This window comes from Phycodurus eques, chromosome 18 (genome assembly GCF_024500275.1).
Source record: "Phycodurus eques isolate BA_2022a chromosome 18, UOR_Pequ_1.1, whole genome shotgun sequence".
Lineage (NCBI taxonomy): Eukaryota > Metazoa > Chordata > Actinopteri > Syngnathiformes > Syngnathidae > Phycodurus > Phycodurus eques.
In genome coordinates this window covers 15,466,128-15,493,559 of record NC_084542.1, presented here as the reverse complement: position 1 = coordinate 15,493,559, position 27,432 = coordinate 15,466,128, and the positions used below count along the sequence as shown (strand labels likewise).

The 27,432-nt window shown below is 44.5% G+C and overlaps 1 protein-coding gene across 3 annotated transcripts in view; it reads right to left on the bottom strand.

Annotated features, from left to right (window-relative positions):
* Positions 1-26,035, bottom strand: part of stxbp5a (syntaxin binding protein 5a (tomosyn)) — a 67,228-nt gene extending 41,193 nt beyond the window's left edge. For all 3 annotated transcript variants that reach the window (XM_061703988.1, XM_061703987.1, XM_061703989.1), the window contains exons 1-3: positions 25,695-26,035; positions 25,438-25,607; positions 21,541-21,638 (exon numbers count right to left, since the gene is read on the bottom strand). In XM_061703988.1, the coding sequence (XP_061559972.1) occupies positions 21,541-21,638; positions 25,438-25,599 (260 nt within the window). In that variant the 5' untranslated portion in view covers positions 25,600-25,607; positions 25,695-26,035. The remainder of the gene's footprint in view (positions 1-21,540; positions 21,639-25,437; positions 25,608-25,694) is intronic.
* Positions 26,036-27,432: the final 1,397 nt, after the last annotated feature.

The window sequence follows — 27,432 nt, the reverse complement described above, 5'->3', positions numbered from 1 at the left end:
ACACACAGTCGGGATTCGAACACAGAGCCAGAGAACTCTGAGACCAGAACTCTCCCCCTCTTGTATAGACATGTTCATGTTTGTACACAGAAAGCGACAGAGTAGTTCTTCTGGGAGGCAGAAAGTGATTATCTGCCGGCCGCTGACTTGAACTGAAAACAGTGACACAAACCTGTGTTTGGGGATGCGCCACCAGATATACGCCAAAAGGTTCAGGTATTTTTCAATCCCGTTCAGAAAAATATATATACTGCATATAAATGATTCCAGCGGAACATGCGAGCGAGGAGGACACATCGAATAGATGTCGAAAATAGTTGCACAGAGAAGAGCTCAAGATGGTCCATTGCCATAGCAACCCCTTCTTAACCAAAACCAAACCTTCGTTACCAAGTTTGTGCGAAACATTTTCTCACAAACATCTCATCAAATGTTTGGTTTGGTTGTAGCCTGCTCGCTAACATCAGCTCTCTTGCATTGCTATCCATTTCACCGACAAAACATCTGCAATTTTACCTACTATTGTGGATTTTCAAAGACAAAAAATGACTTCTTTGCGTTGCAGATGAACAAAGGGGGGGGGGGGGGGGGGGGGTAGAGTCACACAATGTGGAGACACACGTTTGTAATTGGACAGGGACGACATTCAAAAAAGGGGACAAGAGTTGCCGCTTTAATTAACATTTGAAAAAAGGCCACAAGAGCACCCAAAAGTCTAATCAGGTTTTCCTCTCCTGTAGAGCCAAGACTTTGCTTTCAGGCTACAGACAAGACACTGGTGTCATTTATTAAGCAGTCAGTCATGTCTAGAATGAATCCTAGTGCTGGTGTGTTTTGTGATCCAACTCATTAGGTGTGAGGGGAAAAAAAAAAAAGAAAAAGAGGAATGACCACTGCTCAATTGTGCGCTAACACATCAATTTCTCAGAACATCCCCAAAAAGTAGTAACAGGAATAATGCCAGTTCTTTGACGCTTTCGTTCACACACAGACATTAAATAGTTCACTGGTGAGCCTATTTTACCTCAGTTGCTAACAAAACAGCAGCACCAATCGAAGCAAGCAAAACGGTCTCGCCGATGAATTATTGTGGAGTCTTAAATGTGCTGCGGAAACTGTTTTCAACGACAATTCGCGTTCTGGTAGTGCTCTTAACACGTGGTCGCTCCACAATGTTGTGGGCGTACATGTTGATTAGCCGCGCTGACTTTTCTTCACATTAGTCCTTTTGACTTTGTTTTCAAAGTTCAGTTACGCTCGACATCCGATGTAATACGTGCTAGAAAAGAGTAGCAGAAACAATTTTCTAACTACTCAACCACTTCTGGTTTTAAAGCAATTCATCTCTGAGATTAAGAAAGACTTTTTTGCTGACGGATGACTAACCTCAAAGATGTAATTAGAACTGTAAATCACTCGGCAAATGCCAAATGCTTTTGTTTAATCATTGATACCAGGGACGCGACGGTGAAAATTTTCCAAACCACAATTGGTTGTCTCCCCGACCGGATTAAGCCGAGACCTTTTCAAACATGACAGCCGATTTGAGACTACACACTCGCCACCAGCTGTAAACAAGACCACAATATACAGTAATAAAAACAATTAATTGAAGTTTAATGTATAGCGGAATCAACTACCTTGTTAAACAGAGCATGAACCCAATCTGATAATATACAATACCTAAACTAAGTTTCTGTAAATTTGGATAAAACCGTTTGAGTGAGAGTTTAAGAATTTGTTGTTCAGTCAAGTAAGAATACCTTATGCGACAACAACAACAAAGGTTCCCAAAAGGTAAAAAAAAAAAAAAAAATTCTTCACTTAGGAATGGATTTTCCTCTATGGGACTTTTCAACAATAAACTGTGTTCTATTGTTTTAGATTCAGGGCGTTGCTTTCCCAAAGGTAAAAGTCATTCAGAAAGATTCATCCTTGCTTTTACACATTTTCTGTCACAGGTGAAGATGAAATGTTGTCACGCTGAAGAGCTAGGCTGCGACTAAAAATGGCAAAAAGGGGATTCAAAATAGAAAGCAGCCCCATCGTGCCACGATAGATATCAAAGTAAAACAAAAGCAGATAGAGAATGCATGTCAGCTCCCAGCTAAAAATAAAACTTGAGCAAGATTACACGCGAAGCAATTCTTACACCGTTACAGAGTGCCTCTCTTTGCATCCGCACGGGACAAGGCCGGCTGCATGTGTCACACTTGCTGACAGGAGCGTTTTCTCATCTCTCGCTATCCCGTCGTTCCAGCAAGCCTCGCTGCGCCGCTCAACATCCGACAGGCTGGACCGCGGGCGGCCATGGCAGCGAGACGACGGAGAAAACAAAAAAATAAAAGTGGGTCATCTTCGCATCTTGTCACATGCCATGAAATTCTCCCCAAGCTGTTGCGGAAGATTTGTTGGCTTTTTGTCAAAACCGCAGGAACCTTCTTGAGGTCTGGTGAGCAAGGACAAAAAATTAGACTGGTTCATTACGGAAATATCTTGATACATTTCTGAGCAGAGTTTTTCTGTCTTCAAGTGTTCACTTGATACTTGTTTGTGGTCCGCTGCCTTCACGTTTGACTTCAGTTAATGAAAAGCATGCTCTATTGGGTTTAAATTAGGCCACTGACTCAGCCATTGAAGACTTTGCCTTCAGAAATTCTTCAGTTTCTGCTTTTTTTTGTGAGTCTTTCTGCCTTCAGTATGTAGAAATCATGCTATATTGGCTTGCGATTAGGTCACTGAAGAATATTCCATACGTTTGCCTTCAAAACGTCTTCTATCGCTACTTGCTCGTGATGTTTTCTTCAATTTTGTCTTTAATAAGTGAAAAGCCTGTTCTATTGCCTTGAGATCAAGCCACTAACTTGGCCATTGAAGGATATTCAGTTTCTTTGATGACATCAATATATCATTCGTATTATGTCATTCCCCTCACCCAACAAGAAATTATAAGAAAATCAATCAGGAATCGGCTCGATAAGCAGTACCGATCATGGTATGGAATCGCTAAATTCTTATTCCTGGGGGCATATGACAAAAAAAGCAAGCGGCAGTGAAAGGAAGGGGTGGTAAAGGGGGAATAACCGAAGAAAATCCAAGGAATAAGGGAGAGACAGTGGGAGAAAGAGCAAGCCTGGAAGCTGCGATGACGTTGGCACTGAAGTGACGTCAAAGCGAGCCACTCATGCATCAGCCTGCCAGCGTGGGGGCGGGTAGGGGGATGCTGAGCCTGGGGGCACAGACTGCTCGGGACAGGATTCAAAGACAGTAGTGAAGCAAAAGAAATGCAGAAAAGAAAGACAAAAATAAAGGCTAAGAGAAAATTCGATCCAAAATGAATGAATGAACTGAGAGCACAAAACAGATATCATCCTCCACCTTGACCTCCATCCCACCACAAACAAACGTCTTAATGGCCTGCAGATGTTTACATGCAGATGTTTACATCCAATTTAAAAGCTGCCGAGGGAGTCTGACATTCACTCCTCCGGGCAGTCGCAAGATCCAACACAGCGCTGCGTAGCGCTCTTCCTTACGACTCAGCTTTTTCACCACGGCACCCTCACTGGGCAAATGACATCATCTGAGGAAATGTGTTTATATTTAAATGCCTACTTGATTCTTGATCTATTCACTCACATCGGTGACAACAGCAAAATGAATGCAAAAATCCCACCAGGTTGATGATTTCCCAAGACTCTCGTTTTATTGACACGAAGTTTGGACAGTGTTTGCAATGCAATCAGTCGATAGCAAGCCAGGCTCTAAAATAACCTCTCACCACCATTTGAAGGCCAACTCTTGAGAACAATACAAAAACCAGCCTCATGGTACTTTATGCAACGTTTCTACTCGGCACTTGAGGGAAATTTTACATATGCTTCTGAAGTTGCACAAAACGCCGTCTCTAAAACACAATGTTGATGACATCGGCAATTTGTTAGACCTCATTTCTTTGACCTTTGCGTGGAAATTATAAGGGAAACGGTTGCAGCTAATTTCGCTGTTCAAGCGACAACATCCGTTACTCATTTAAGCCATACACCGTTTCAAGGCACGTAAACATATACCTCACATTATATTTACACATTTCTCTGGCTGTTTTTCTGTCCTTTTATTTTGCATGGAGCAGGAAGCTAACTGGAAACTAAACTGTCTTGTGCTAGCCTGAAAACTAATTGCTTCTGGCATTGAATAATTACTTGCCAAATCCGAAAAATAATTTTTCCACTTCCTATTATTGGCTAATTTAGATTTATTTTGTGTGTGTGTGTATAAGTCAGTTCACAATGTTAGCAAAGGTATGGGAACACTTTGGTCCCAATGCTAGCTAGCTCTTAACAACGTGATTTATTTCGCTCTTCTCAGTAAGCTAATACAAGAGGGAAACTATTTTGTGCGCAGAGAAGGTTTCCCCCGTTGTCGACAGTACAAATTTAGACTGCGAATACTTTTGTCATCCCTCATGTTTGGCCGTTAATGGTCAGTGAGGATAGAGTATTTCTTGCTGATGTCAGTGAAAGTTGAAAATGCTGCAAGTTGAGCTTTAAACAAGCTTGCAGCTGTCGCTTAGCAACAATGACTACAGCATGATTCTAGCTGGCAAGCTAAGAATGCTCTGGAGGGACAATCCTTCAGACTGCGAGTGGTACAGATCGAGACCCGTTCATCCGACTGTTCCCAGCAGTAAGCCGCGAGATTGTCGGGCCAAGCCGTCAATAAACGGCGCACGACTTCTGCGCCGCCCTCATGAATATCCACGTTGCATTTGCAGAAGACAACGCGGGGGTTGCTGTCATGCGACGGCGGCGCGGGGCATGCAGATGAGACGAAAGGCAGACACATACAAAATTCTGATTTGTTCTGCGCGGGCCTCGTATAAATAATTTCCCCAGACACGTTTGATTCATCATGCAGACAAACAATTTAAGTGGCATGCGGCCGCTGAGCGTGTCATTGCGGATTCGGCTTCTGTACTCACTTTGGAAAACACTGGAACACGCATTCTTGTTTTTGGGAGATCACGGGGCTACTAAAACAATAAAACGTTCATACACAAACCTAGTTTTCCGCTTATCATGAGGCTTTGGTCAGGTTGGTTACATAAGCGGTGCTTTAACTTTACGAGTGCCCCAAGTCGGGAGGGTTTTCGAGCTTGGTCGATTTTTTTTTTTTTGCTTTTTGCGTTGAGAGACACAATTTTAGGTACCGGCAAGCTTCATGCTTCGGACAGGACGTCAGCCATTTTGATTTGAAGCAGGGCGAACACACTGGCTTGTACTTTATCAAACTCCTACAAGGGAATTCGCCCAAATGAGTCCCGATCGGAAGCAGGTATCCTAGACAGACGGGTGACGTTGGAAGCTTTTTTGTCTCCGCCATCCAATGTGGGCTGAGCATGATGTCTAAGTTTGATGATCATTTCAAGGAGTTTCCAAGAAAAGGATGTTCACCGATACTTGCGCCTTTAATATATTATTAAACATAGCGTATAAATTAGTTTCCCACAGTATGACTCACATTTGCCCTTAACGATGGTGTGAATCACTGGCTGCTCTTTCTCATGAATACTAATCAAATGTTACACAAGACTATATTTAAGTCATTCTCACTGACCTGTAAAGATTAACAGGAAAACGTTCGGTTGTTCTCGACCTACAGCTTTATAATGAAATACTTCGATGGGCGGGAGCCAGCGAGGGTGAGGTGTGCCAATGGTAATTCAATTTCAAATACCGTAACCCCCACCAGGCCGTCAGCGGAATGTCGATTGTTGCTTCGGGGAGTACTGCTTACTCAGCCCGCAGTAGTAGTAGAATAGCAGACAATTCAAAGCAAGTGCCTAGAAAGCGAGGACACATGGATCGTGGTTGATTAAAGGAATTAAAAAGAAGAGAATGAAACTGTGGAGAGGTTTTGGAAATTCACTTACCGAAGGGAAGAGGCGCACTGAGGAAAACAACGGGGGGGGAAGATGTTGCGTCAGCAAAACAGCTTGTGGCCGCACCAAAATGATGACGTACGAAAACGTGACGGGAGAGGTGAAACGGAACAAGACGAGAGGAGAGGAAGAGCAGGAAAGAATAAATTAAAGCTATGAGCTCTCTTTTCAGAGGGCTCATAGCGTTTCATAACACGCGAGACGTTCGGTCGAGCTCTGACCTTGCGGAGCCAAGTTGTTAAGAGCGGAGTAGTGTTTTATGGCAAGTCAAATTTCACTGCCGTTCTCCACCGACAAACAGTGGCAAAAACTCAAATTCTTCACAATTTAGTGGCAGCTATCTGTCTAACAAAAAAAGGTTCCAATTTGGTACTAATCGGACACAATTTGTAAGAAATGTTTGTCTTTGAAGGTGCCCAGGAAATGCCCGTTAAGGAAAAGAACACGATGTAATATTGAACTTCATAAAACGCATACTAATTATATAATTGAATGGGATGTAAAGAATTAAAGCGTTTGTGCATCATGATTAATTCATTGTGACTTCTTCTGGTGTGTGTGACCTGGCTGCCAGGGAGCAGTCGAACACGGGCAGAAACTAAACGAAGACGACTTTCACAACTACTGTGTTAGTCTGTAAACTGCATTATAAGTAATCATTTTCCCCAGATGATAAAGAATATATGCCTGTGAATAATGTTGTATTGTCTGTCTACATCTGTTAATGTGCTGTCTGTGTTCAAAAATCTGTTGCTTAAAGGGTTACAACTATTTGCTCGCCCGTCAATGGCATTTTGCATTGTGTGTTAGCATGTTGCTATAGCGGGAGGCAAAGTTGTTTGGTTGTTTTAAACATGACATTTATGTGCCATTTCTCGGCATAATCAAGGCCTTCATTGTTTTTTTAATCTATAAAAGTGTATACTATAAACAACTGACTTACGTTTCCAAGTGAAGAATATAAAGCTTACTGCCTGCATGTCTACCGGAATAACAAGTGTACTGTATATCTGAACAAACAAGAAAAACGAAGGGGAGCATAATTTACAGGATCTGAGTGAGGGAGAGAATAAAGTGAGAAATAAATTTCCGACTGGATTTCCTTGTATCGATAAATAATTAAAGTGGGGACCGGGAGCCAACGCGTGCATTTCGATGGCTTTATGTATTACCCTCTCAAAATGCCAAACGGGGAAATATTTTACGGAGGATGTATCATCGTGCCAAATTAACCTTTAACGTAGTCGCGCTGTGAGATCATGAAATGTTTCCATTGACAGGCGCGGCATTGTGTTCAGAATCGTACGGTCAAAAAAACAATCGTTTTCTTCTCTTGCGTGTTAAAGTAGCAGTTGTTCGAATGTTTAGAAATCAGTAGCATCGATGCTATTTTCCGTTAGCCTGCCAATGGCATTTCAGATTATATGTGAGGATTAAGCTAGCGGACTTCAGTGACAGAAAATGATGTGATTTGGTTGAACAGATTGGTGATTAACTATAAAGTGGACCCTCGTGGGGGATAGGAAGCCAGATCGCGAATAGCGAAAGTTCAAAGAAAATTGATTGCCATTATAATTGCATTAAAACAACAACAACAACAACACAAATCTTTTTGAACCCTAAAAACTATTTAATCAGCGGGAATAATTGTTTTTTTTTTTATTTTGGAAAAAGATTGGGGGGGGGGGAATTAAAATCTGCGCATGCGTGAATCCAAGGGTACCGAACTAGAAGTATGCGGGGGTCCACTGCACGATACTTAACTCTCTTTTGTTTTAAGTGTCAGTTTTACAGTAAAATTGACCTGGGAATAACAAATAACAGCTTGACGCAAGCATGCTTTGCCTCTTATTTGGAGAACTGTGCAAAGTAGAGAATGAGAACAGGTGCCAGGTAATACTTTAAAATGTATTTTCGTAATAAGTTTCAATGTGTTTAAAGTGTGCGGGAGGGGTAAAACGAATGGAAATGTGTTTTCTATGTGGCTCTCCATATCACAGATTTTCACCTATTGCGGGTTGGTCTCCAATGTATCCCCACGCGCGATGATCTTTTTGCTAGTTCAACAAGGATTTAGAACCAATGTGACTGTATACAAAGCCATAACACATCTATTCCTCATCATATTTCATCAGCATTCAGTTTTCCGTGCGTGTATGTGCGCGCGCGCGTGCAGCCTCTGGCGCTGCTATCAAACAAATCTTAGCAGCTTAGCCACGCTGGGCCGCCAACAGAAAGATTGTCAGTGAGCCGACCGGTAAACGGGCTTGTGATCCTTTTTCAAGGACGTGGACCTGGAAGGTGCCAATCTGCTGTAACACTTGACTGACAGCAGACGCGTGGATTAAGGCCAAGTTCTGCATCACCTTTGTCACAAACACTGCAGGAACTGTTGTGGAGACGCTTCAAAATGGATACATGACGGGATAGCAACGGAAGTCATCAGATGTGAATCCTCTGATCCTAAAGTCTATGTCAATTGAAAATAAATGTATTGTAAATGAATACACACCACAGGCAAAAGCGCTTGTCAAAAAACCCTGCCAAATTTGAAGGATTAAAAAATATATATAAAATGAGGCTTCAAAATTGCAGTAAATCAGTCAAATGTCAATCACCTATAAAGATGGACGCTACATTGCCTAGCAAAAATAGACCTGCTTTAAGCCTCCAGTGACTGGAATATATCCCACCAGTTCGCCGCAGGGTATTTCCAAGAACGGAACTCCATCGTAAACTCAAGAGCCCCCTCTACTTTGATTAGTTCCGTTAGCTTGACTTACGGCCTGTGAAACGTTATGTTTTTATGGTTTGCAATGACGGCCATTTGCGCATCCATGCAGGAGTCGGCCAGCGCGCGGGCAACGTCAAGACGACGGCGACGTGCGTGCGTCTGCGAGGATTGTAACACTGTGGTCAGGACCAGGAAAGAGAGAGGATGCGGTAGAGCGCTTCAAACGGCACACGCGGACTTTGAAGGGGGAGGGGTCGGCAGTGGTGGAGCTAAAAAGGCGGTTACATAAGTCAAGAGGATTGCCCCCGCCGCCCCCCACATCTTTATGAACCATCGTTACAATTTTCAATCTGCCTGACCTTTCTATTTTTCTTTTGCATCTGCTCAGCTAAGCTACACTCGCATCCTCAGTTCTTGAGCTGCTCGAGTCAAACATCCAATGTGTTGACCTCTTCAACAGTCCACATATCCGCCCAAAAAGCACTGTTGGTTGTTGGGTTTGTAAAAATATTGCCATGGATTGTAATTACGGCTCTGTATTATTTTGAAACATTTGGATAATTTGTTTTCCTTTGAATGCAACATACAGAATATTTGGCACATTAGTGCACATGAAAAGAAACTAAACTGGATTTCTCGAAACAAAATGAAACATTTAGTTCAACAGTAAAAATACTTATTTCTTCGAAAATGAGTTGCTGCTACTTTGCCCTTCCCTTGTGACGTAATGAGAGTGGAAACTAGCTGATGTTAGCCATGCTAGATAGCAAGTTATCTGTGTATTTCACAAATTGTGGCGAAGGTAACTCTTGTAGCTGGTTGCAAACGTTCATTTCAAGGCAGTTTTCTAGTAATCATACATTTTGCATTGGAAGTATGGGCTCCACTAGCAGCCACTCTTTGTAACCACATTTTGAATATCCTTCCTCTACTAAGCCACGGCACCGGAAAAATTCCCAAAAGAGGTGACTCTTTCAACAAGGGAAAAGTTGTAGGGTTCCAGGGCGCCAATTTCCATAGAACTTTGAGCTGAGTTGGCAAATGTGCTGAGTGAGAACTTTGAAAACTTTGGGAAAGAGCCGAAAAAAGGCGCATATTTAAGAATGTATTTTTTCTCGGCAACGTTACAGCCCACATGCATTGGGGACGTGCAAACATAATGGCATTGCAGGTAACAATTTTTCCAAAATGTCAGTTTTTATTATACATTTCTTGACACCTTCCTCCCAGTTTGTGAGCTGGTAGCATAAAACATTAGCGACACATGATCAGAATGATTTCCATTGCGCAGATTCATCGATCCGAATATTCCCCTAAAATTGAAATGATCGTTATTGGCTGTTTGGTTTGTTTGTTAGTAGCATTACATGAAAACAGTTTTCCATGTAGCTTTTGACACCTGAGAACCCATTAAATCTTGGTGACGATCCAAGTAACGGTTCGGGAAAAATAAGCAATATTCACGTGTCCATTGCTACAGTCCACAGGACTGAAGTAATTCCAGTTCAATTCATTTCCATAGGAAACACTGATTGGATAAATCAAGGTACCACTGTATTTTTGCACCGCTTTGCCTGTTCGATCTCGCGTCTTATTTTGCATGTCCTTCGTCCCAGTTAATGAGCTGCTAGCATCAAACATTAACGCCACAGGATGACAACATGACGTTCTCGGCTAACTTCATCAGTCCATACTCTTGCGATGCCTCACAACTAAAATATATTCGCGAATTAGCGAGCAAAAAGGACGATTCAAATCCTTTGTTGACTTAGCGCACAAGCTGGGATGCGCGCGTTTCGCTGAGTCATCAGCAAATAAAATGAGATAGAGATGCAAATGCGAGGCGCTCACTGATGCCTTCGATTTATTTGCAATTTTCCGCTATGTTTGACTTCCAATTCTTTTGCCGGGTTCCATCACACAGATAATGTGTCGCCTGATAAGAGTTTCAATGATGAGCGCTTCTTGCGGGAATGTAACATCCCGCACCGAGTCTGGTCGTGATGGACAATGTTCGGAATTGTGAATGGGCAGTAGTTCCTTAATTAAAAGAACAAAGAATGATGTGAATTTAAGGATGAGCTGCGGAACCTCAGTTACCATGGGTTGTACAGTTTGCAAACAAAACTTGGAGGAAAAGTCGCATTGAAGGTCGTTGGAGTTGAAAAAGAATATATGTACACTTTTGCTGGGAAATGTCAAATTCTACTATTTAGGCCTTGTCCATTTTGGACGAATATAAGATGGGAGTAATGGGTCAAGGTATGATTCTGCATGCATACCATCGGAGTAGTTTAACATTCTTTGGTGTTGGCAACAAAAGCATCCAATTCGTTTTGAAATGCCATGGAAGCAATAACAGAGAGACCTCTGGGAACCGCAGCCCAACAGGTCTGATTCAAAAATGATTTCGGGGAATTTGTGTCAGAGGCAAAGAGCTGTCGCGTCGCATTAGCGTCCAATCATCGCGAGCAAACAAACAAACCCACGTCCAAATACAAATGGAAACAGACACTCGCCGACAATCTGCTGACACAATGCAAACGTTTCTCTGCATAATGGCAATTGCTCTACCTGAACACTCTCAAAGGCACCTACAGTACACACATTAAACACAGCTGAACACGGCTAGCTACAATGGCTTAAGCCATTAAAAATTCATGCCACTGCAGCAACAGTTTCTAAAAATGAGCACTGGGACCAGCTGCTGACGAGCATGCCGAGAGCTGGGGACACAGCGTGATATGGAGGCTGGAAGTGTCTCCACAATGTCAATTTATGAGTGAGACCACATAAAATCCTTTTGCTGCGGCATGTAAGAGCATCGCAAGAAAGTGTGTCTCAGCGGGTTGAGAGACTGACTAACACAAAGGGGTAGGCCTCTGGATGCTAACGGTGTCGCCAAGCGAGGGTTTAATGCGCCCGCCGTTGTCCTCACTCATCGTTTTATCAGCAATCAACGCGACCTGCGATTTAATGTGGAAGCGAGCGCATTGCCAGGCGGCGGACAGCAGGAGAAATCAGGCCAATAGAAGCCAATCAAGGTTTAATGGGGGCCCGGTGGCGCGGCTAGCCCAGACCTCTCGCGCCGCCGTGCTCATCATTCACATCCGCCGGTGTCTGCGAGATAGCGTGGGCCTGTGGCTTATCAAACAAATTAGCCGCTTCAGAGGCGAAATCTCAGTGGCCACGAGAAAAGCTGCAAGGTTATCCCTTCCCTTCCAAGGCTGCCATTGTTATGAGTCATACGAGAAAAAGCTTCATTGCTCAGATTCCAGTTGCGTGGGGAGCCAATCGCCTCACTTCCAAACTCTGCAAACCCCGCCCCCATATAACACTGAGTCACACGGCAAAATGGCCGCGGTCGCTCTTGGCCGCGCTCCATATACCGACGCTTCTTCTTTGCTGTTTAATGAATTTTCCTCCTCTTCACTTTTCTCAACTTGCATTCTTCCTGTTGCTTGACGTCAGGTTTGGATTTTGCCGCACCAAATGGCAAACCAAGGCTACGCCGTAGGTAACTAACCCTGCCTCCTAATCCTAACCATGAGATAACCAGACCTAACTCTACCCGCCGACCTCGCGGTAACTAACCCTAAAGCCCGCTGCAGACTGAGTTTCGCGGCCGAACACGACTGAGCTGGACAATCGAGAAAAAAATACAGTGGGTAACTCAGACACGAGCAGTAGCCGATTGGCCCACTGACATACAGTACACCAACTTGTTGAAAAGAAAAACTCCATCCCCAGCTGTTCTTATCGGGAGAAAACATTTTGAGGCTAAGTATCATTGTAAAACACAATCTAGTCATCTTGGCACTGGCCGCTGTGGTTTTATGTCTGGAAATGTATTTTTGTTGCGAAAGCTCGCATGCATTTTAGCGACAAACGTTTTAGTCTCAGGTACATATGATAGTCACACATGAAGTCATGAGTACGAGGTAACTAGCCCGCACCCTACCCTAACTGTTAACCCTAACTCCACCGTAACTTACCAAAACACTTCCTGGCACCATGATCCCTAAGGTCACTAACCCAAACCCAACAGACAATGACAAACCAAGGACACATCTTTGGTAACAGGCCCTAACCTCTATTGTATTTGGATCGGTACTAACCGGTCAATGTTATATTCAAAAGGTGCAGATGACCGCAGAACCCCCCACTCCTGCTGAGTCTGGCGAAGCTCACATCGACACAACAACAACAACAAAAAAGGAACCATTTACTGCGACATTTTGTCTGGGAACGCACATAAATATAACTCTCTTGTCACAAACGCTCCTCCCCACATATGTCACCTTTAGCCCCTCATCCATCCCGGTCCCTTCCAACCTCCTTCACATCACAGCCACACTGCGCTTGGATGGGACAGAACGGCACAGACAGCCCCCCGGCCGGTTTTGTGCTGCACGTAAACACAGTTATATGCATATATCACACACGCACACAAACACGTAAATACCAAGAGGCTGCGGTGGGGGGGGTGGGCTTTGTGTATGTCAGCCATGTGGCAAGACATTAAAGGCTGAGTCATGCCGTCATAGAACACATGAATGTCTTCCCTACAGGGGTCTTGGCATGATGGCAGATTTGAGGGCAGCCAGCAGAGTGTGTGTGTGTGTGTGTGTCTACGTGCGTATGAAGGGGTTTAACCAGCAGGGAAGAGGCCGCACGTCAAGACTAGCGTCGCTCTACTTGACAGGCGGCCCTAAGTGCCAAATCAGGGGTAGATTCACAGCCTCGACCACAGCCAAGCCAGCAAAAGGCCACTTGTATGCACTCAAGTTCATAACAAAATGCCATCTAGGCAGGCTGGCGGCCGCCAGCCTTAAGGGCAGGCCGGGGGTAGTTACGCTTCCCGCTTACTTTCACACTGGAGGAAGAAAAAAAACAAAACAAAAAAACGTCTTACTTGTGATGCTGTGTTCAGCAAGAGGAGGATCACCTCCAAGGATCAGTGTTGGGCTTGTCAGTCAAGGGCAAACTGAATGGGAACACATTTCAGGCATTTGTGAATGCTTGAGCGACAAAGTACATTGGATTCAAAATTTAAGCACATTTCCAGAAAATATGTTATATATGTTAAGTCCCCAAAAAGTCTACAGCAGCAAAATACACATCGCAAGTATGTTTTTATCATATTAGGAACGATTACCTTTTTTTCCACACAGCTAAAAATGGCCAAGTTAAGGTCATGTTTTTCCAAACAGTTCCCAGGGGTCTTACAGGACGTGTGTGGTAACCCATCCTACCTGCTAACCCTAGCCATAAACCTGGGGTAACTAGCCGTAAACCTACCTGCTAACACTAACGTAACCATCTGGTAACTAAACCTAAACCTTCCAATCTGGTTTCGTCACACTGAATGACGAATCGCCCTAAACCCACCCACCAACGAACACTAATCCTACCTGCTAACCTGAACCCTAGACCTATTTGCAGTCTTCATTATACTATTTTTTTCCCGACAAATTACAACAGTTCCGAGATGTTTTACGGAAGAATTAGAAAACACATATCGCCATCTTTTTTATGACGTCACATAGGTCCTTTTCTTTTCTGCCTATAGTAGCTATGACACTGTCCGCTACCTTGTGAAGTGTGTTTATATGCTAGTTATTAGTAGGTAACGCTAATCTGTGGATCTGTCAACACTGCGGTTCTGCCTAGATTCTCGCTTAGTGGTTCTGTGACTAGTGAGAAAACAGCTCCACGGCCTGATTTTTTTGGCAAATTGTAAATGTGATGTAGCTTAATTAATGTTGTTGACAGCTAAGTGCTAACAAGCACAGTGCAATGGGTCTATGAGTGTGAACGTCTGGTTCCGACATGAAACAAAAACTGTCATAAAAGGTGTCATTAATAAGGGACTAGAAGGTTAACGTGCCCGGAGGAAAGCCCACGACTCCAAAGCTCATGAATAGTTCACATGCAATTATATTGTACACATCAAACAGTTCAAGGTTTTATTGCAACGCTTCAGGATAGACATTATTTTTTTGTCTTTTTGTTATTGTCTGCCAGTATATACAAATCATTAGCTCTGCCAACCCTTGAGCAACCAACGGAAAACTGACCACGAGAAAAACATGGGGAACGCAAATCCAATCCAGCAACTTTCCTAGACTGACCTTGTCACTTGTTGATACTCATTGCAAAACAAATTGATATTGGAAACTGAAGCCTTCTGAATTGAACTGGCAAATCATTATAAAATGCTATTCGGGGTAGAAATGCTGTCTCACCTGTAGAAAGATCTGTGATTATAATAGCTTCAAGCACGTTAGGCAACATCTATACACTTAAAGCTCAACGTTTGTGTGTCCGTTTTCAAAGAGCAAAAAAGTTTTCTTGGACGTTTTTGAACATTCCTGCCTGCACGTTCCGGCATGTTTTTGCACGTTTTGCAATAAGCCTCCACTTATTGTACATTTTTCTGCATGTTTTTACATCACCTTGGTCGCATGTAATAGTAAGAATTACCTATCATGATATGTATTATTAGTTTGGTATTTAAAGAGGGTGTTAAAACCTTGGAGTCGTGCAGGAACGTGCAAAACGTGCGGGAGCGTTCGGGACGGCGGTTCTTTGAAAACGGACACACAAACTTTGAGCTTTAAGTATATATATTAAGGAAGTAAATGTATGATAGCAAGCTCGAAGGAGCTAATGTTAACGAGCTAGCATAACTGTTGTGTTGACCTGTAGGCTAATGCCTTTTGATACAGTAAATACAGGATTTTGGGAAAACTGTATGGCGCAATATGATTTACAAGATTTTAAGCTATTAAGATAAATATCTTACCTCTTTTGCCTACATAGTCCACACACACACACTCCCTAATATGAGTACAGTCCTTACTTGTCGGCACTCGAGGCTATTTGTTGAAGTTAAAAAGAGTAAAAAAAAAAAATAAATAAAAAAGTCAAATATCAAGTGATAGTGTGTGCTCCACAGAATGCCTGAAAGCAACATTATCCACATGGCCAGGCCGGCTGTCCAGACTTGTTAGCGATTGCAGACGCAGACGCTAATATTCTCCAGCTGGAGTTGTTTAGAGGAACACGAGGAAAAGTAATAGCAAGCCTTAAGCAAAAGAAGGTAAGTGCACGGCGGCGCGAGGTTCGAGCGAATATTCCGGAAGATATTAAAGCAAGGAAGCGGAACGGTCGAGTCGGGAGCTACTTTGAGGGATGAAAAATGGCTGACAACATCAAATGTTTCAACTGGATGGATGCTTTTTAGACATCGCATATCATGACGAAATTTGAAATCTGCGCACAGATATGGGCTATGAAGCCAAAGCACCACTTTTTTTTGTTTTTCAAGTGTACACAAGGCCACGATGGAGCGTAACAACAGCACCGAGAAGCCTAAAAATACTTGGGGCAAGAAAACAAAAACATCGATGCGCAAAGAATGGCTCATTTCTATCTTAATGACGCAGGCTAACGAGGCCTGTCGCTAATTAGCTGTGTCGTTTTAAGAGATGCCGAGACAATTAGAGGACGGATTGATAAGTCAATCACCAGAATGAGAAGACGTTTGATTAATTGTGAAAGATGACTCCTGCGACGCGCTCTATGTTTCAAATTTAATTGGTCCAAAGTTTTTTGTATAGCCCAAAGTGGTTCCTTCCGTTTTATGTTTACACTTTTTACAGAGGGTTTTCATCACATTCTAATGGGGAAAATATGGAGCAATGGTCGGCTAATTGAATATTCCGCATGCATTTTTCCCAATTAAAGTTCACTTTAAATTAGGCTGCCATCGGATTTGGCTAAAACTTCCAAGGTATGGTGCTGAAATTCAATTTCCGTTTTTCCGCCGGGCCCGTAGACTCCCTGGGAATTATCTTTCCAAACGTTGAGGCTCAGGTGTCACCACTGTCTGCGTGCATAGCCAAGGTAATTAAAGGTTGCATTTTTATCGATTCAGCGAAGTGAAGTTCAGTGTCGCTGTTGTGTATGATTAGCCTGAGGCTGAATTAAAGCGCTGGCGTAATGTGAAGCTTTTTTCATTGGCGACACAAGAAGGTATCGAAAGAAGATGGTTGACAATGTAAAGAAAAGAAAATAAAAACAATGCATATTAGGGCTCACTTAACAACAACATTACCTGTCAAAACAAGTCTCAGAAACTAATTCCGGAACAATCCCTATTGAGTATTCTCTCCCGGCGGCAGCCCCCATCGATAACCTTGCATGAGGTCATGACGATTTTTGTCCTTTGAAGAAATTAGTCACTCGTGAGCCGGAACGTCGCGTGGCATCCCAAATTGCGATGACTCACGTGAAGTCCGACAGCTGAGCGAGCGCGCGACGTTCCCTCGGATTAAGGCTAATACTCTCACGAACCTTTTCATTAAGGGCCTGGTAAGTACATTTCAGAAGTCATATGTCTCGCTTAAGCGTGCGCACGGCCCGGGCCTCTTGTAGACATGAAGCGGAATGGGACTGGTGGGAGAGAAGTGCAGACCGCCATCCTATTTGGCTCGCCTGTCGCAGTTAAAGGACTTTAGCGGACAAGGCTGTCAGCAGACACGACGGCTTCTAAAGCAGCGGTGGCTAAATTGTTGAGGCACTGATGCGGCACAATTTGTTTTCCACTTATGAGAAGCGGCGGAACAGAGGTCGCACTCGCGGAAAAGCATGAAAGATGCTTTGATAAAGTCGCTGCTAAAACACACACATGCAAATCCTACTCAGTGGGGAACGGTCAGGTTCAGCAAGGCCTTCTCCGTGGGCCGAAACACTTTCAGAATCACTGACATCCATTTACACCCTAAAATCTAAATCTAAGTTAACTAGCTGGCTAGTGAAGCCAACGTTCCCAGGCAGCCAGCCAGCCAGAGTGGATTTACACATTTTACGGCACCGAGACCGGCGGAAAACAGACCACGGCCACGATACAGCGAAGGATCCTCGTCAAAGTAAGCCATTATAAACTAATAACAAGCATTAGGAAAATTGCTTTTGCAGGAAGCAAAAGCAGTTGATTAAACACGCTAGCCAAAAGGAATCTTTTCTGGTGTTGTGACAAAATCTGCGACCACAAATAAACTGTAACCAGGAGGTAACCAGGGGGCTATAGATAGTTTGCAAATACATTGGCTCCCCACTATTCACGGTGGACAGGGACCGAGCCGGACCACGACGGCCATTATAATTGCATTGGGGGAGAATTAAATAAATGAATGAACCCCCAAAAATAAGTGGGGATAAACTGCTAATAAGCATTTTCAGGGTTGTTGTTTTTTTTTGTTTTTTTTTGTTTAAATTAGAAAAAAAATCTACGAATAGGTGAGCCCGCGGGTGCGGTACCGTGAGTTTGTGGGGTGGTCCCCTCTAATCACACTTTTCATTTATTGGACAATGACGTGTTTATTTTGAAATAGTACAAGAAGTAACGATTTGATTGTGATTCGCTTGTCATTTGTTACCGTCAATGCGGACAGCGAATGGGGCGAGTCCGAGCCCTCGTGTTTAGTGCGCAATTAATCAGCGACAAAGCGGAAAAGTAGCTTGACGCTTTCCCTAACCTCGTTCCTGCAAGTCACCGCCACGGCTAATTGCAATCATCATAAATTATCCATAGCCAATGTTTGATGCATCCGGACACACACGCACATGCGTGAGATCAGCATTTGGCTGTGAAAAATAAACGTGTGGCACTGAACTCCAAATACGTCCAAGCGGACCGCCCTTGATAAAATAACGGCGAGTGACAATTTGATCCATTGATTTGCATCTTGCTGCGTTGTCACTTTTTTTTCCTCTGTGTGTGTGTGTGTGTGTGTTATGTTGCTGCCACCAGAAAAGTGGCGTCGTCCCAAAACACAATGAAAACATGTCTGTTATTTTCCATGCAAAACAAATGTAAAAAAATAAAATATATATATATATATATATATATATATATATATATGCCTGTCCAGTCACATTCAGTTTGCCCTTTTTCATACAGAATGTTTTTTAAATCTATTTTTCCATCCATTTTTTTATCCATTCATAATTTGAACATCTGCAATGTAGCTCATACAGTACAGTTACTTAGAATACCATTCTTTTAAGGGCATCAGTGACAAATACAAATGTTTCATGACCGCTCGTCCTCCATGTTAATAAGGATATTTGAATTCAACAGCAAATGAGTTTTAGGACCACACTTCTGCGCTTCTGAATGAAAACACGTGATCAAAACAGTTGTGACTCTTGAGCAGCCGTAACTGTCTAAAAGCCCTACCACATGCAGATAAACAGGAATTCTATTCTTGGCTATTAAATCCTAAAGCGAGGGAGGGAGGGAAAGTCTTCCTTTCCTTCCTTTAGACAACACCAATGGGGCAATGTCCTCTTTTTCAGCCAAACACTGGAGGCAGAAGCACCGGCCATGAAACACGGGACACTTCTGGGATGGGATCATAGGAGTAGTGATGGGCTTTATGGCTCCGGGGGGGGTGGGGTAGGGGGGTGGGGGGGTTAGTGGGATCAGCCAGTCTCCTCCGATAATACAAACACGCACGCGCGCGCGCACACACACACACGGTGACACGCACACCTCCTGTTCCTGCTGCAATTCTCAGAGCTCTGCCACGGTGCCAGCCCGAAGCCCTTGATCTGCCACTTCCTGGAATTCTCCGCAGGGAGGGGTGCCGCCAAATATCCTGGCAGTCCAGCCCAATACACACGCACACACACACAATTACAACACAAAAAAGAAAAAAGGACCCCTCGGAGAAATGTGTGCACCAGCCACTTTGTCATTGGCAAAACTGGAGGTAGAACATCCAAATTGATGAGCTCCAACCCAGTGCATTTGGTACCTGGGCCTTCAAGTGGGGACTTAATCAGCTTCTTAATATCACCACTATCATGTGGCAATTATATAAATCAGTAATATGAAAAATAAAGACAACAGCTTGCAAAGAGAATTACATGTAAATTTAAAACAACCACACGAACAGTGCAGCAACACATGTAGACAGGCATATATTCTTCATTCTCTGGGAAAAACTAATATTACTGCAGCTTACTGAGGTACCGACAGTAGTTGTGAAACTCTTCCTCTTTTGAGTCTGCATGACTGTATTGTACTGCCCCCCCTCCCCAGTGGCCAGGTCACACACACCAGAAGGAGCCATAACGGATTCATCATGGTGCATGGTGTTATGACTATGTTTTTACAAAGTACTAAAGTGCTATTTTCCTTATGAAAAAAAACACTGTACAAACATCTTTGTTGTGTTTTTGTGAAAGCTAGAACTAATTAATGACATTTCCATTCATTTGAATGGAGAAATATGATTTGAGATACAACAGTTTTGAGTTGCAAATTAAACTCGCATCTCAAGACACCACTGTACATGATACTCACCAGAGATGCTGATTATTAAATGTATTAATGGGCGCTGATTGAACGAGGCATGTTTTGCTAGTTGAAGTTAGCTGTAAATAGTTTTGCTCCAACTAACCAATCAGAGGACGGAAAAATGCTGACATTATGGAGTGCCAGAGGACGAGCCTGAAATCTGATTGGTTAAAGAATCAGCCCCGTTGCTAATATAGTTGAAGTTATACTGGCCAGAACTCCGGATTCTGAAGGCCTTGGGCAGATTACATTTGGCATGGCAACACATAGAGGCTAAAACCTGATTGCCTCACAAAATCCAACCGCTCGCCCCCGCTCAAAAACGGCAACATGAAGTCGACGTCTCCGTTACGGCTCCGTTTGTGCGCACTTGCGCCGCTATCGCCGCCATCGGATGAGCAAAGACGAGATGCACGACTCCCAATTGACCAGGACTCCGATAAGACTTTTGTCTGAGCCGCCGATCAGTCAAAATCAAGATACTTCCCTCGGTTCCATTTCAAAGCCACCGGTCTTCCGCCTGGCGGGAAGCGACTGACGGGAGTGTGGGGAAACAAACCCTTTCACATCTATCCTGTCACATACAGTGGCTATAAAAAGTCTACACACCCCTGTTCCAAAGCTGGGTTTTTGTGTTATAGAAAAATTTGACCAAGATGAAAACTCTCCCAGCATTAATGTAACCTAAGGACCTGTACAACTCAATTTTCAAAAACTGAAATGTATGAGAGAGGAAGTTTAAAAAAAAACAACAACAACCAAAACAACTCTGATAATGTGGTTGCACAAGTGTGCACACCCTCTTATAACTGGGGGTGTGCCTGTGTTCAGAATTAACCAATCGCATTCAAACTAAATGAACCAAATAAAGTTCAGAAGTTGCCGTCCGTGGGTTTATTTCCCAACCTTGACAACGCAGGTGAGCGAGCCTGCGCTGAAGCCAGCGAGTGGCTGCGAGGGAAACGGCCAAGCCGACAGCTCTCGGTCACGCTAATGAGCTGGCGCCGGTTGTTGGACAGGCAAGGGAACACACGGAGGACCTGTAAAAGTAGCGAGCTCGTCGGCGTCCTCTGAAGCCCTACGACTCCCCGCGGCAACGTTTGCTCGCAAGCTGTCGTCGCTATTTGCCACCGCGGTCTGCTCACACGTTACTTTCGGTAACTTTTTGCCAGTCATCTGGCACGTGTACTCGCACTATGTGCTGAAATATAAGTTCAGACACGTGTGTACAAAAGACAGGTAAAAGTAAAAGCGCTGAGTCAAATATACCAAGGTATGGACCGGGAAACCGCAGCTGGCTAACCACACTGTTATTGTTTTTGGGGGAGGGAGGGGCTGCCAGACTAAAAGGGGCGGTCTCAAACGCTGGCCAAAACCGCACAGAGCACACAAGCGAACACTGGACTGCGGACGTTCACTTACCCAAGCGCCAGTTCCCAGCGGGATGCGGGGACCCCGAGTATTAAACCAGGGGCCACTTGGAAAGGATACAATCTGAGCGCTCCGCTCTGAGTGCCGACGGCCAGGATCTTCTGCACGGGGTCGAACGCCATGGACGACGGCTGGTACGGGAAGCCATGACGGACAGTCTGCGCAGAGACGGCAGAGTTTCAATTAGCAGTCGACAGCTGCGGTGTTACTTTGGGAAATGGTATCGCGCACCTGGTTGGAGTAAACAAACACAGCAGATGGATGTGGAAGTGAAAAAGCCAATGGCTGCGCTCCGACTCACTCGCAATCCACTCTATATAGTGTATATATAGATATATCTATATCTATATATATATATTTTTTTTAACCAACCGATTCGATGAAAGGCGCGCCTAATCACTGTTTTTGTGCTCTGGCAAACTCCCTATCTTCAAATAAAAGTAGTGCTTTGCTGCCATCTTGTGGCATCTATAGGCAATTACTTAACCATTTTAGTGGGCGTCAATTAGTCTCAGATTGTCGCTATTCGCAGCAGGGCTCGATCCCTATTGGCCAGAAATAGCTGGGGAACACTTTCATGAAAAACCAGCAGCAATATATCCCATGATGCATTGAGCTGATATACCAATGACCGATGTGTTTTGTTTGTATTGATTTTGTAAACTGCACATCTTAAAACAAAATACAATGGTGCCTTGAGATACGAGTTTAATCCACACTGTACATGGAGACAGTCTCAGCTTCTCAGTGCGGCAGTAATATTAGTCACTCTTCGCAGAGGATAACGACTATATGCCAGTCAGCATTGTTATGTTGCCTGTCTACACGTGTCGCTGCATCGTTTGTGTTGACTTCAAATGGTAGCTCCAAATAAATGGCTTGAAGCAAGCACACTTTGCCTCTCATTTGGAGAACTATGTTCAGTGAGAATATTTGAATTTTTACCCACAGTGATATTATATGAAAGTCTCCAAGAGAAGTGTTTTTTTGCGTGTGTTTGTATTTGTTTATTTTATTATTATTTTTTACTTTTAATAGGTTTTAGTGTAATTGGATGAGTTAAAATGTGTGCGTCTGTAAAATTATATGGCCTCTCCGTTGCGGATTTCCACCTATCGCGATTGGGTAAGGAACATATTCCCCTGCGGTAAATCCCTATTTAGTAATTAGAGAGTAGGGAACTTTTTGTCACACGGATATTTGGCTTTGCTATTTGGGACGCTTTTATAATCACGGCCCTATTTTGAGATTTCTCCTCTATCGCTCCTCTCATATTTTCTATCCTGTTTTTCTCTCAGTCACCGCCTCCCACATGAAGTCGTGATTAAGTCTGAAGATATCGCAAATCTGGAACAAACGCAGAGATTTTACCTGCTGTATGTGTGAGTGTGTGTGTGTTTTTTTGTTTTGTTTTGCCCCACTCTGCTCTTCTGTGACTTTATGACATCAGTCATCTGGCCTGCGTTTGTTTGCTCAGCGGCAGACGGTAATGCACGTTGCGTAAGAGGTACCCAGTGCGGCACGGACACCTGCCGTCCTCGCAACAGAGCCGCGGTGTGAACCGCGCACCTCGGACACAACATTAGGAACACCTACCTGCAGAAGTGAATGACAGGTGTTGCGATTCATACAGGTGGAGAGGTATTCATTAAACATTTTTTATTACCGCAGTTTGAAATGGCGTGGAACTGCTCTGTGTCATGCCAAGAGATGGAAACGTACGCAAAGTAAACAACAGTATAGCCATTCACATACAGGCCATCCATCCATTCGCATACACCTAATGTAAACATCTGGCTATTCATTCACAAACACAAACTGCAATATCCGTCTTCTCATTGATATACATGCACAATGCAGCCTGAGAACAACAACAAAAAAAAGCATTCCAAGAAATACTTCTACTTCAAAATAGTACTGCAGGAAACCGTGAATACAAAGCATCTGTCGGTACAAGACACACCAGCAAAGACCATCGGAGGAGAACGAGGGTCCCATGTATTTACCTGCCAGCGTGTGGATGAATTTTTGTTTGAGACGAGACGAAGGACAGCAATAAAAGACAGCCAAGTGGAGACTACGGAGGACAGGCACACCCACAAACAACAACTACAGATGTGTGTGGATGAACTTCAGCCAAGCCAAAATTCACTCCTTCACTGCCAGACATTTTCAAAGCAGAGTTGCCCGTATTGCCAGCCGTTTCAGAGCATTCTGAGTGATCCAATGAAATATTGCGTTCTGTGCCAATATATGCGGCCAACTTGCCCCCCAAAAAAGAATAGACTTTCATCTTTGAATAGCTTTTTCCATTCTTTGGTAGAAAAAAAAACACCAGTTTCTGACCAAAAAGAGGAGAAAACTAAGTTTTTGCAAGAAGAAACATGTCAAGCAGAACTTTGTTGCTAATATATTTTTGGGTGCTTTTAACTATAAAACAGCAAAATATTGAGAAATGCTTTTGATAAACTAATAATTAATGTACAGATATACAATGATATGAAACCCGCCATAGGCAACACTGAATCGCTGGAGTGTCAAGTCAGTGGCCGATGAGGCTGTTCATATTTTCCACGGTTGCGACGCAAACGTTATACTACCTACTGCAGCACATTCTGTGTTTATAACCGTACATATACATTTTAGAGCGTTAGGTGCCTAAACCTGTCCGACGTGTTGGCATTTTTCCACCTAATCTTTATCTCCTACTCAAAAGCTGCGCTGATCTCAAATCCAAAGCAACGAAACGCCGCCATCTACGGGAGATCTACGAGTCATTACAGCGGTTTACAAACGCTTAATTTCACAGCCGAGCTGGGCGAGACCATCTTACCTGCTGCCCACACTTCGAAAAATGCACTTGAAAAGGAATGTCGGAGGGCAGTACACGGTTGGTTTCCCGGTGACGAATATAAACGTCCACGGTAGGGAGCTAGTTAAAGGGCACAAGAATCCGGACCACTGCAGCAAAGTGGAGAGCATGAAGGACTGACCCACTCCGACAAACAGTAACAATGGAAGACAAATAGGTTCTCCTGTATATACCTACGGGAGCGCGCCTGAGGAGATCGGTGCGCTCATGTAATTCTTTTAACAGAAGCAAGAAAACGGGCCGCCGCAGCCTCGTGGAGACTGTGGAGTTCAACACCGAATCCACGCTAGTGTGTCACTTCGCCATCGCCGCTTGAGACGCGTAAAGCGGAGTGTAAACAACCACATCTCCTGACTGAGACGAAGCAAGCACAGAGCGTGCGGGGTGCATGCTGCATTATTAACCCCATCCACATGCTTGTGATTGTGGATGCCGTGGCGGAGGTGCGGGGGCAAACCTCTCTTTCCGCTAATGCCACTAACGGGACTCACTTCAGGGCACCGTCAGCGCCCTCCCTGCCCCAAAACGGATCAATGATGTGAGGGTAAAGTGCGGAAGGAAGGGAATGGAGAAAGACGGGACAACGTACACGCGCACATCCACGCACAGTTCCAGTGATATCCCATTCCGCTAATCCAAAGCAAGCTGATTATGCAAGAGCGGATCAGCGTGGCCCATCCCCTCTAATATGACAGTTCATGCCAAAAAAAAAAAAACATGTGCACGCCGGAACACGGACGCACAAACAACATGGGAGCCCCAGTGTAGTGTTTTTATGTAAATGAGCAGCAGCCAGGGAGGGAGGGCGGACCGCAACGCCGGGAACTTACATTGCATTTAATTTCCTGTGACAGGGGTGGGAAACCTAAGGCACATAGGCCAAGAGTGTTTGCCTGCCCCCCCCCCCCCCGCCCCCCCTTCCTCTCATGTGGAATTCTTAAAAACACACAAAACCTCAAAGAAACTGTTGCTAAAAACATAATTTTCATACATTTCACACTAAACTAGTGCTGACAACATCCATCCTGCAGGTGATCATTACATGGTGATGACATAGCCCCGCACCAAACACATTCTCCTTTTACCTTACAGAGCTGGAAATGCTCAGACTGGAGGTGCTCCTGGAGCAGATGGTTCTCCTGCAGGCCCACTTGGACCGACGGGTTGGAGGAGGAGTGGGTGAAGGAGGACGAGGAGGACGCCTCTTTCAAGCCGTCCAACACCTTCCTGATGTTGAACTTCTTCATTTTTGTCACTGTGGAAGGACGGGAGCAAACGTTGGGCATGAGTGGAGATGGGAAGGAGGTGGGAGGGGCGACGTGGAGGCAGAATGGCCACTTACGTGCACACGTAGACGCTCTCGCTCTCTCGTCACCCGGTAAAAGACACGTTTTTAGTGCGTCTTTTTCTGCGAGGTCTCCATGCTGCAAGGCTTGAGCCACACAGTCTTCTTCTCGATCAGTCGATTCAGTGAGAGAGAGAGAGAGAGAGACAGAGAGAGAGGTAATAAACAGAGAAAAGGCCGGGGAGGAGGCGGGGGGGAGGGGGGGGAGGGGGGAAAGAAGCTGCAGTGATGCTGGCGCGTCGGTCGGTGCGGCGATGTGCTCGGACTGTGGCCCCACTGCGTCTCGAGGTGGCTCGGCTCGTCCTCCTCCGCTTGCCCCCCCCCCCCCCCAACCTCTCCTCTTCGCTCTCTCTCTCTCTCTCTCTCCCTTCTGTGCGCATGCGCGTCACTTGGACGCAGAATCCCGCCACCTTGCCTCGAGCCCCCCTCCTCTCGCCTCTCTCTCTCTCTCTCCTTTCCATCCAACGCCCCTCCCCCTACCAATCCATCCACATCCACGCTCACCCACCCTCCGCACCCGCGTTGTGCGCCGCTGCACCCGCTGATGCCCGCGATGTTGCAGGTGAAGTGGAACGGTGCAATTTAGAAGAACAATTGTATATCTACATTAAAAAAAAGGTATATAAACATGAACATCGCATGAGTAGGAAATACAGCACAATGAAAGAAAACAATACTCGTGGGCCACCACACAGTGCAAGAAACAAGGGTGTGAAGGGGGCAGGGCGGGTGGCCGAATGCCCACAGTGCCCCCTGGTTCTACTGTTCCTTAAGACATCATACATGTTTGAAGATAATTGCCGCAAAGACTGAGAAGTACGTCATACTCAAAACTGGAAAAATAGTTGAAAAGGTTGAGACCTTGTCAAGCCCAGACCAAGTCAACACTAAGATTTATGGGGGCTTGGGAGCAAGTCAAGACCAAGGAGATGATTTTAGGAGCCGTCACACTTTTGCACTTTTCTGCTCTTACATTACATAGTAATTCCACTAAAACTGAGTCAGAGTTCAAATGCAGATCAAATCTGAGACACAGACCTGCGTGTTCATGTTTCTCTTTTGTGCTTTTTGGGACCTGGTGGAGGTGAAAATGTGATTTCTCAAAAAAGGCGTGGTTGAGTTGAGCGGAGAACTTGGGCGCAGCTGTGCTTGTGAGATTCGAGATTACGCATCTGATGCGTCTCGCACTGAGTGGCACCGACACCCGTCAGGTCGCCCACAGTGGGCAGGTGTCCCCTTGCACTTGCGATAGGGGAGGTCACTGGGGGGGTTGGGGGGGGAGTTTGGGTGCACCTTGGTGGAAGTAATGTGTTTGTGCTCTAACGACACCTGTTCTCATGCACCAGTGCCATATAAGGCAATGCTGCATTTCCTTTTTGTAAAAGCAGGTGAAAGGTGCTTTGAGGTGACAGCAACATGAAAAGAAACAAAGCTAATTCTTTATTCGGTTGGGTCAGGGACAACAATCATTTGTGTTGCATAATGAACTCAAATTGGTCCATACGTAATCGCCTGGATTCTGACGAGATATCGGGAATATATTAGGCGGCAGAACTAAGAGGTCCTTGCGTTTGTGGGAGGACGATGTGAGAAAGGGGAGGACTGTTGGCGAGCGAGTGTTCCATCAGTGATTTAATTTAGCGGCATTGTGTTGCGGCCGGACCATTCATCTCGCTGCATTACGGGTCTGACTGCAGTAAATAATAATAATAATAATAATAATAAAACGCTTAGT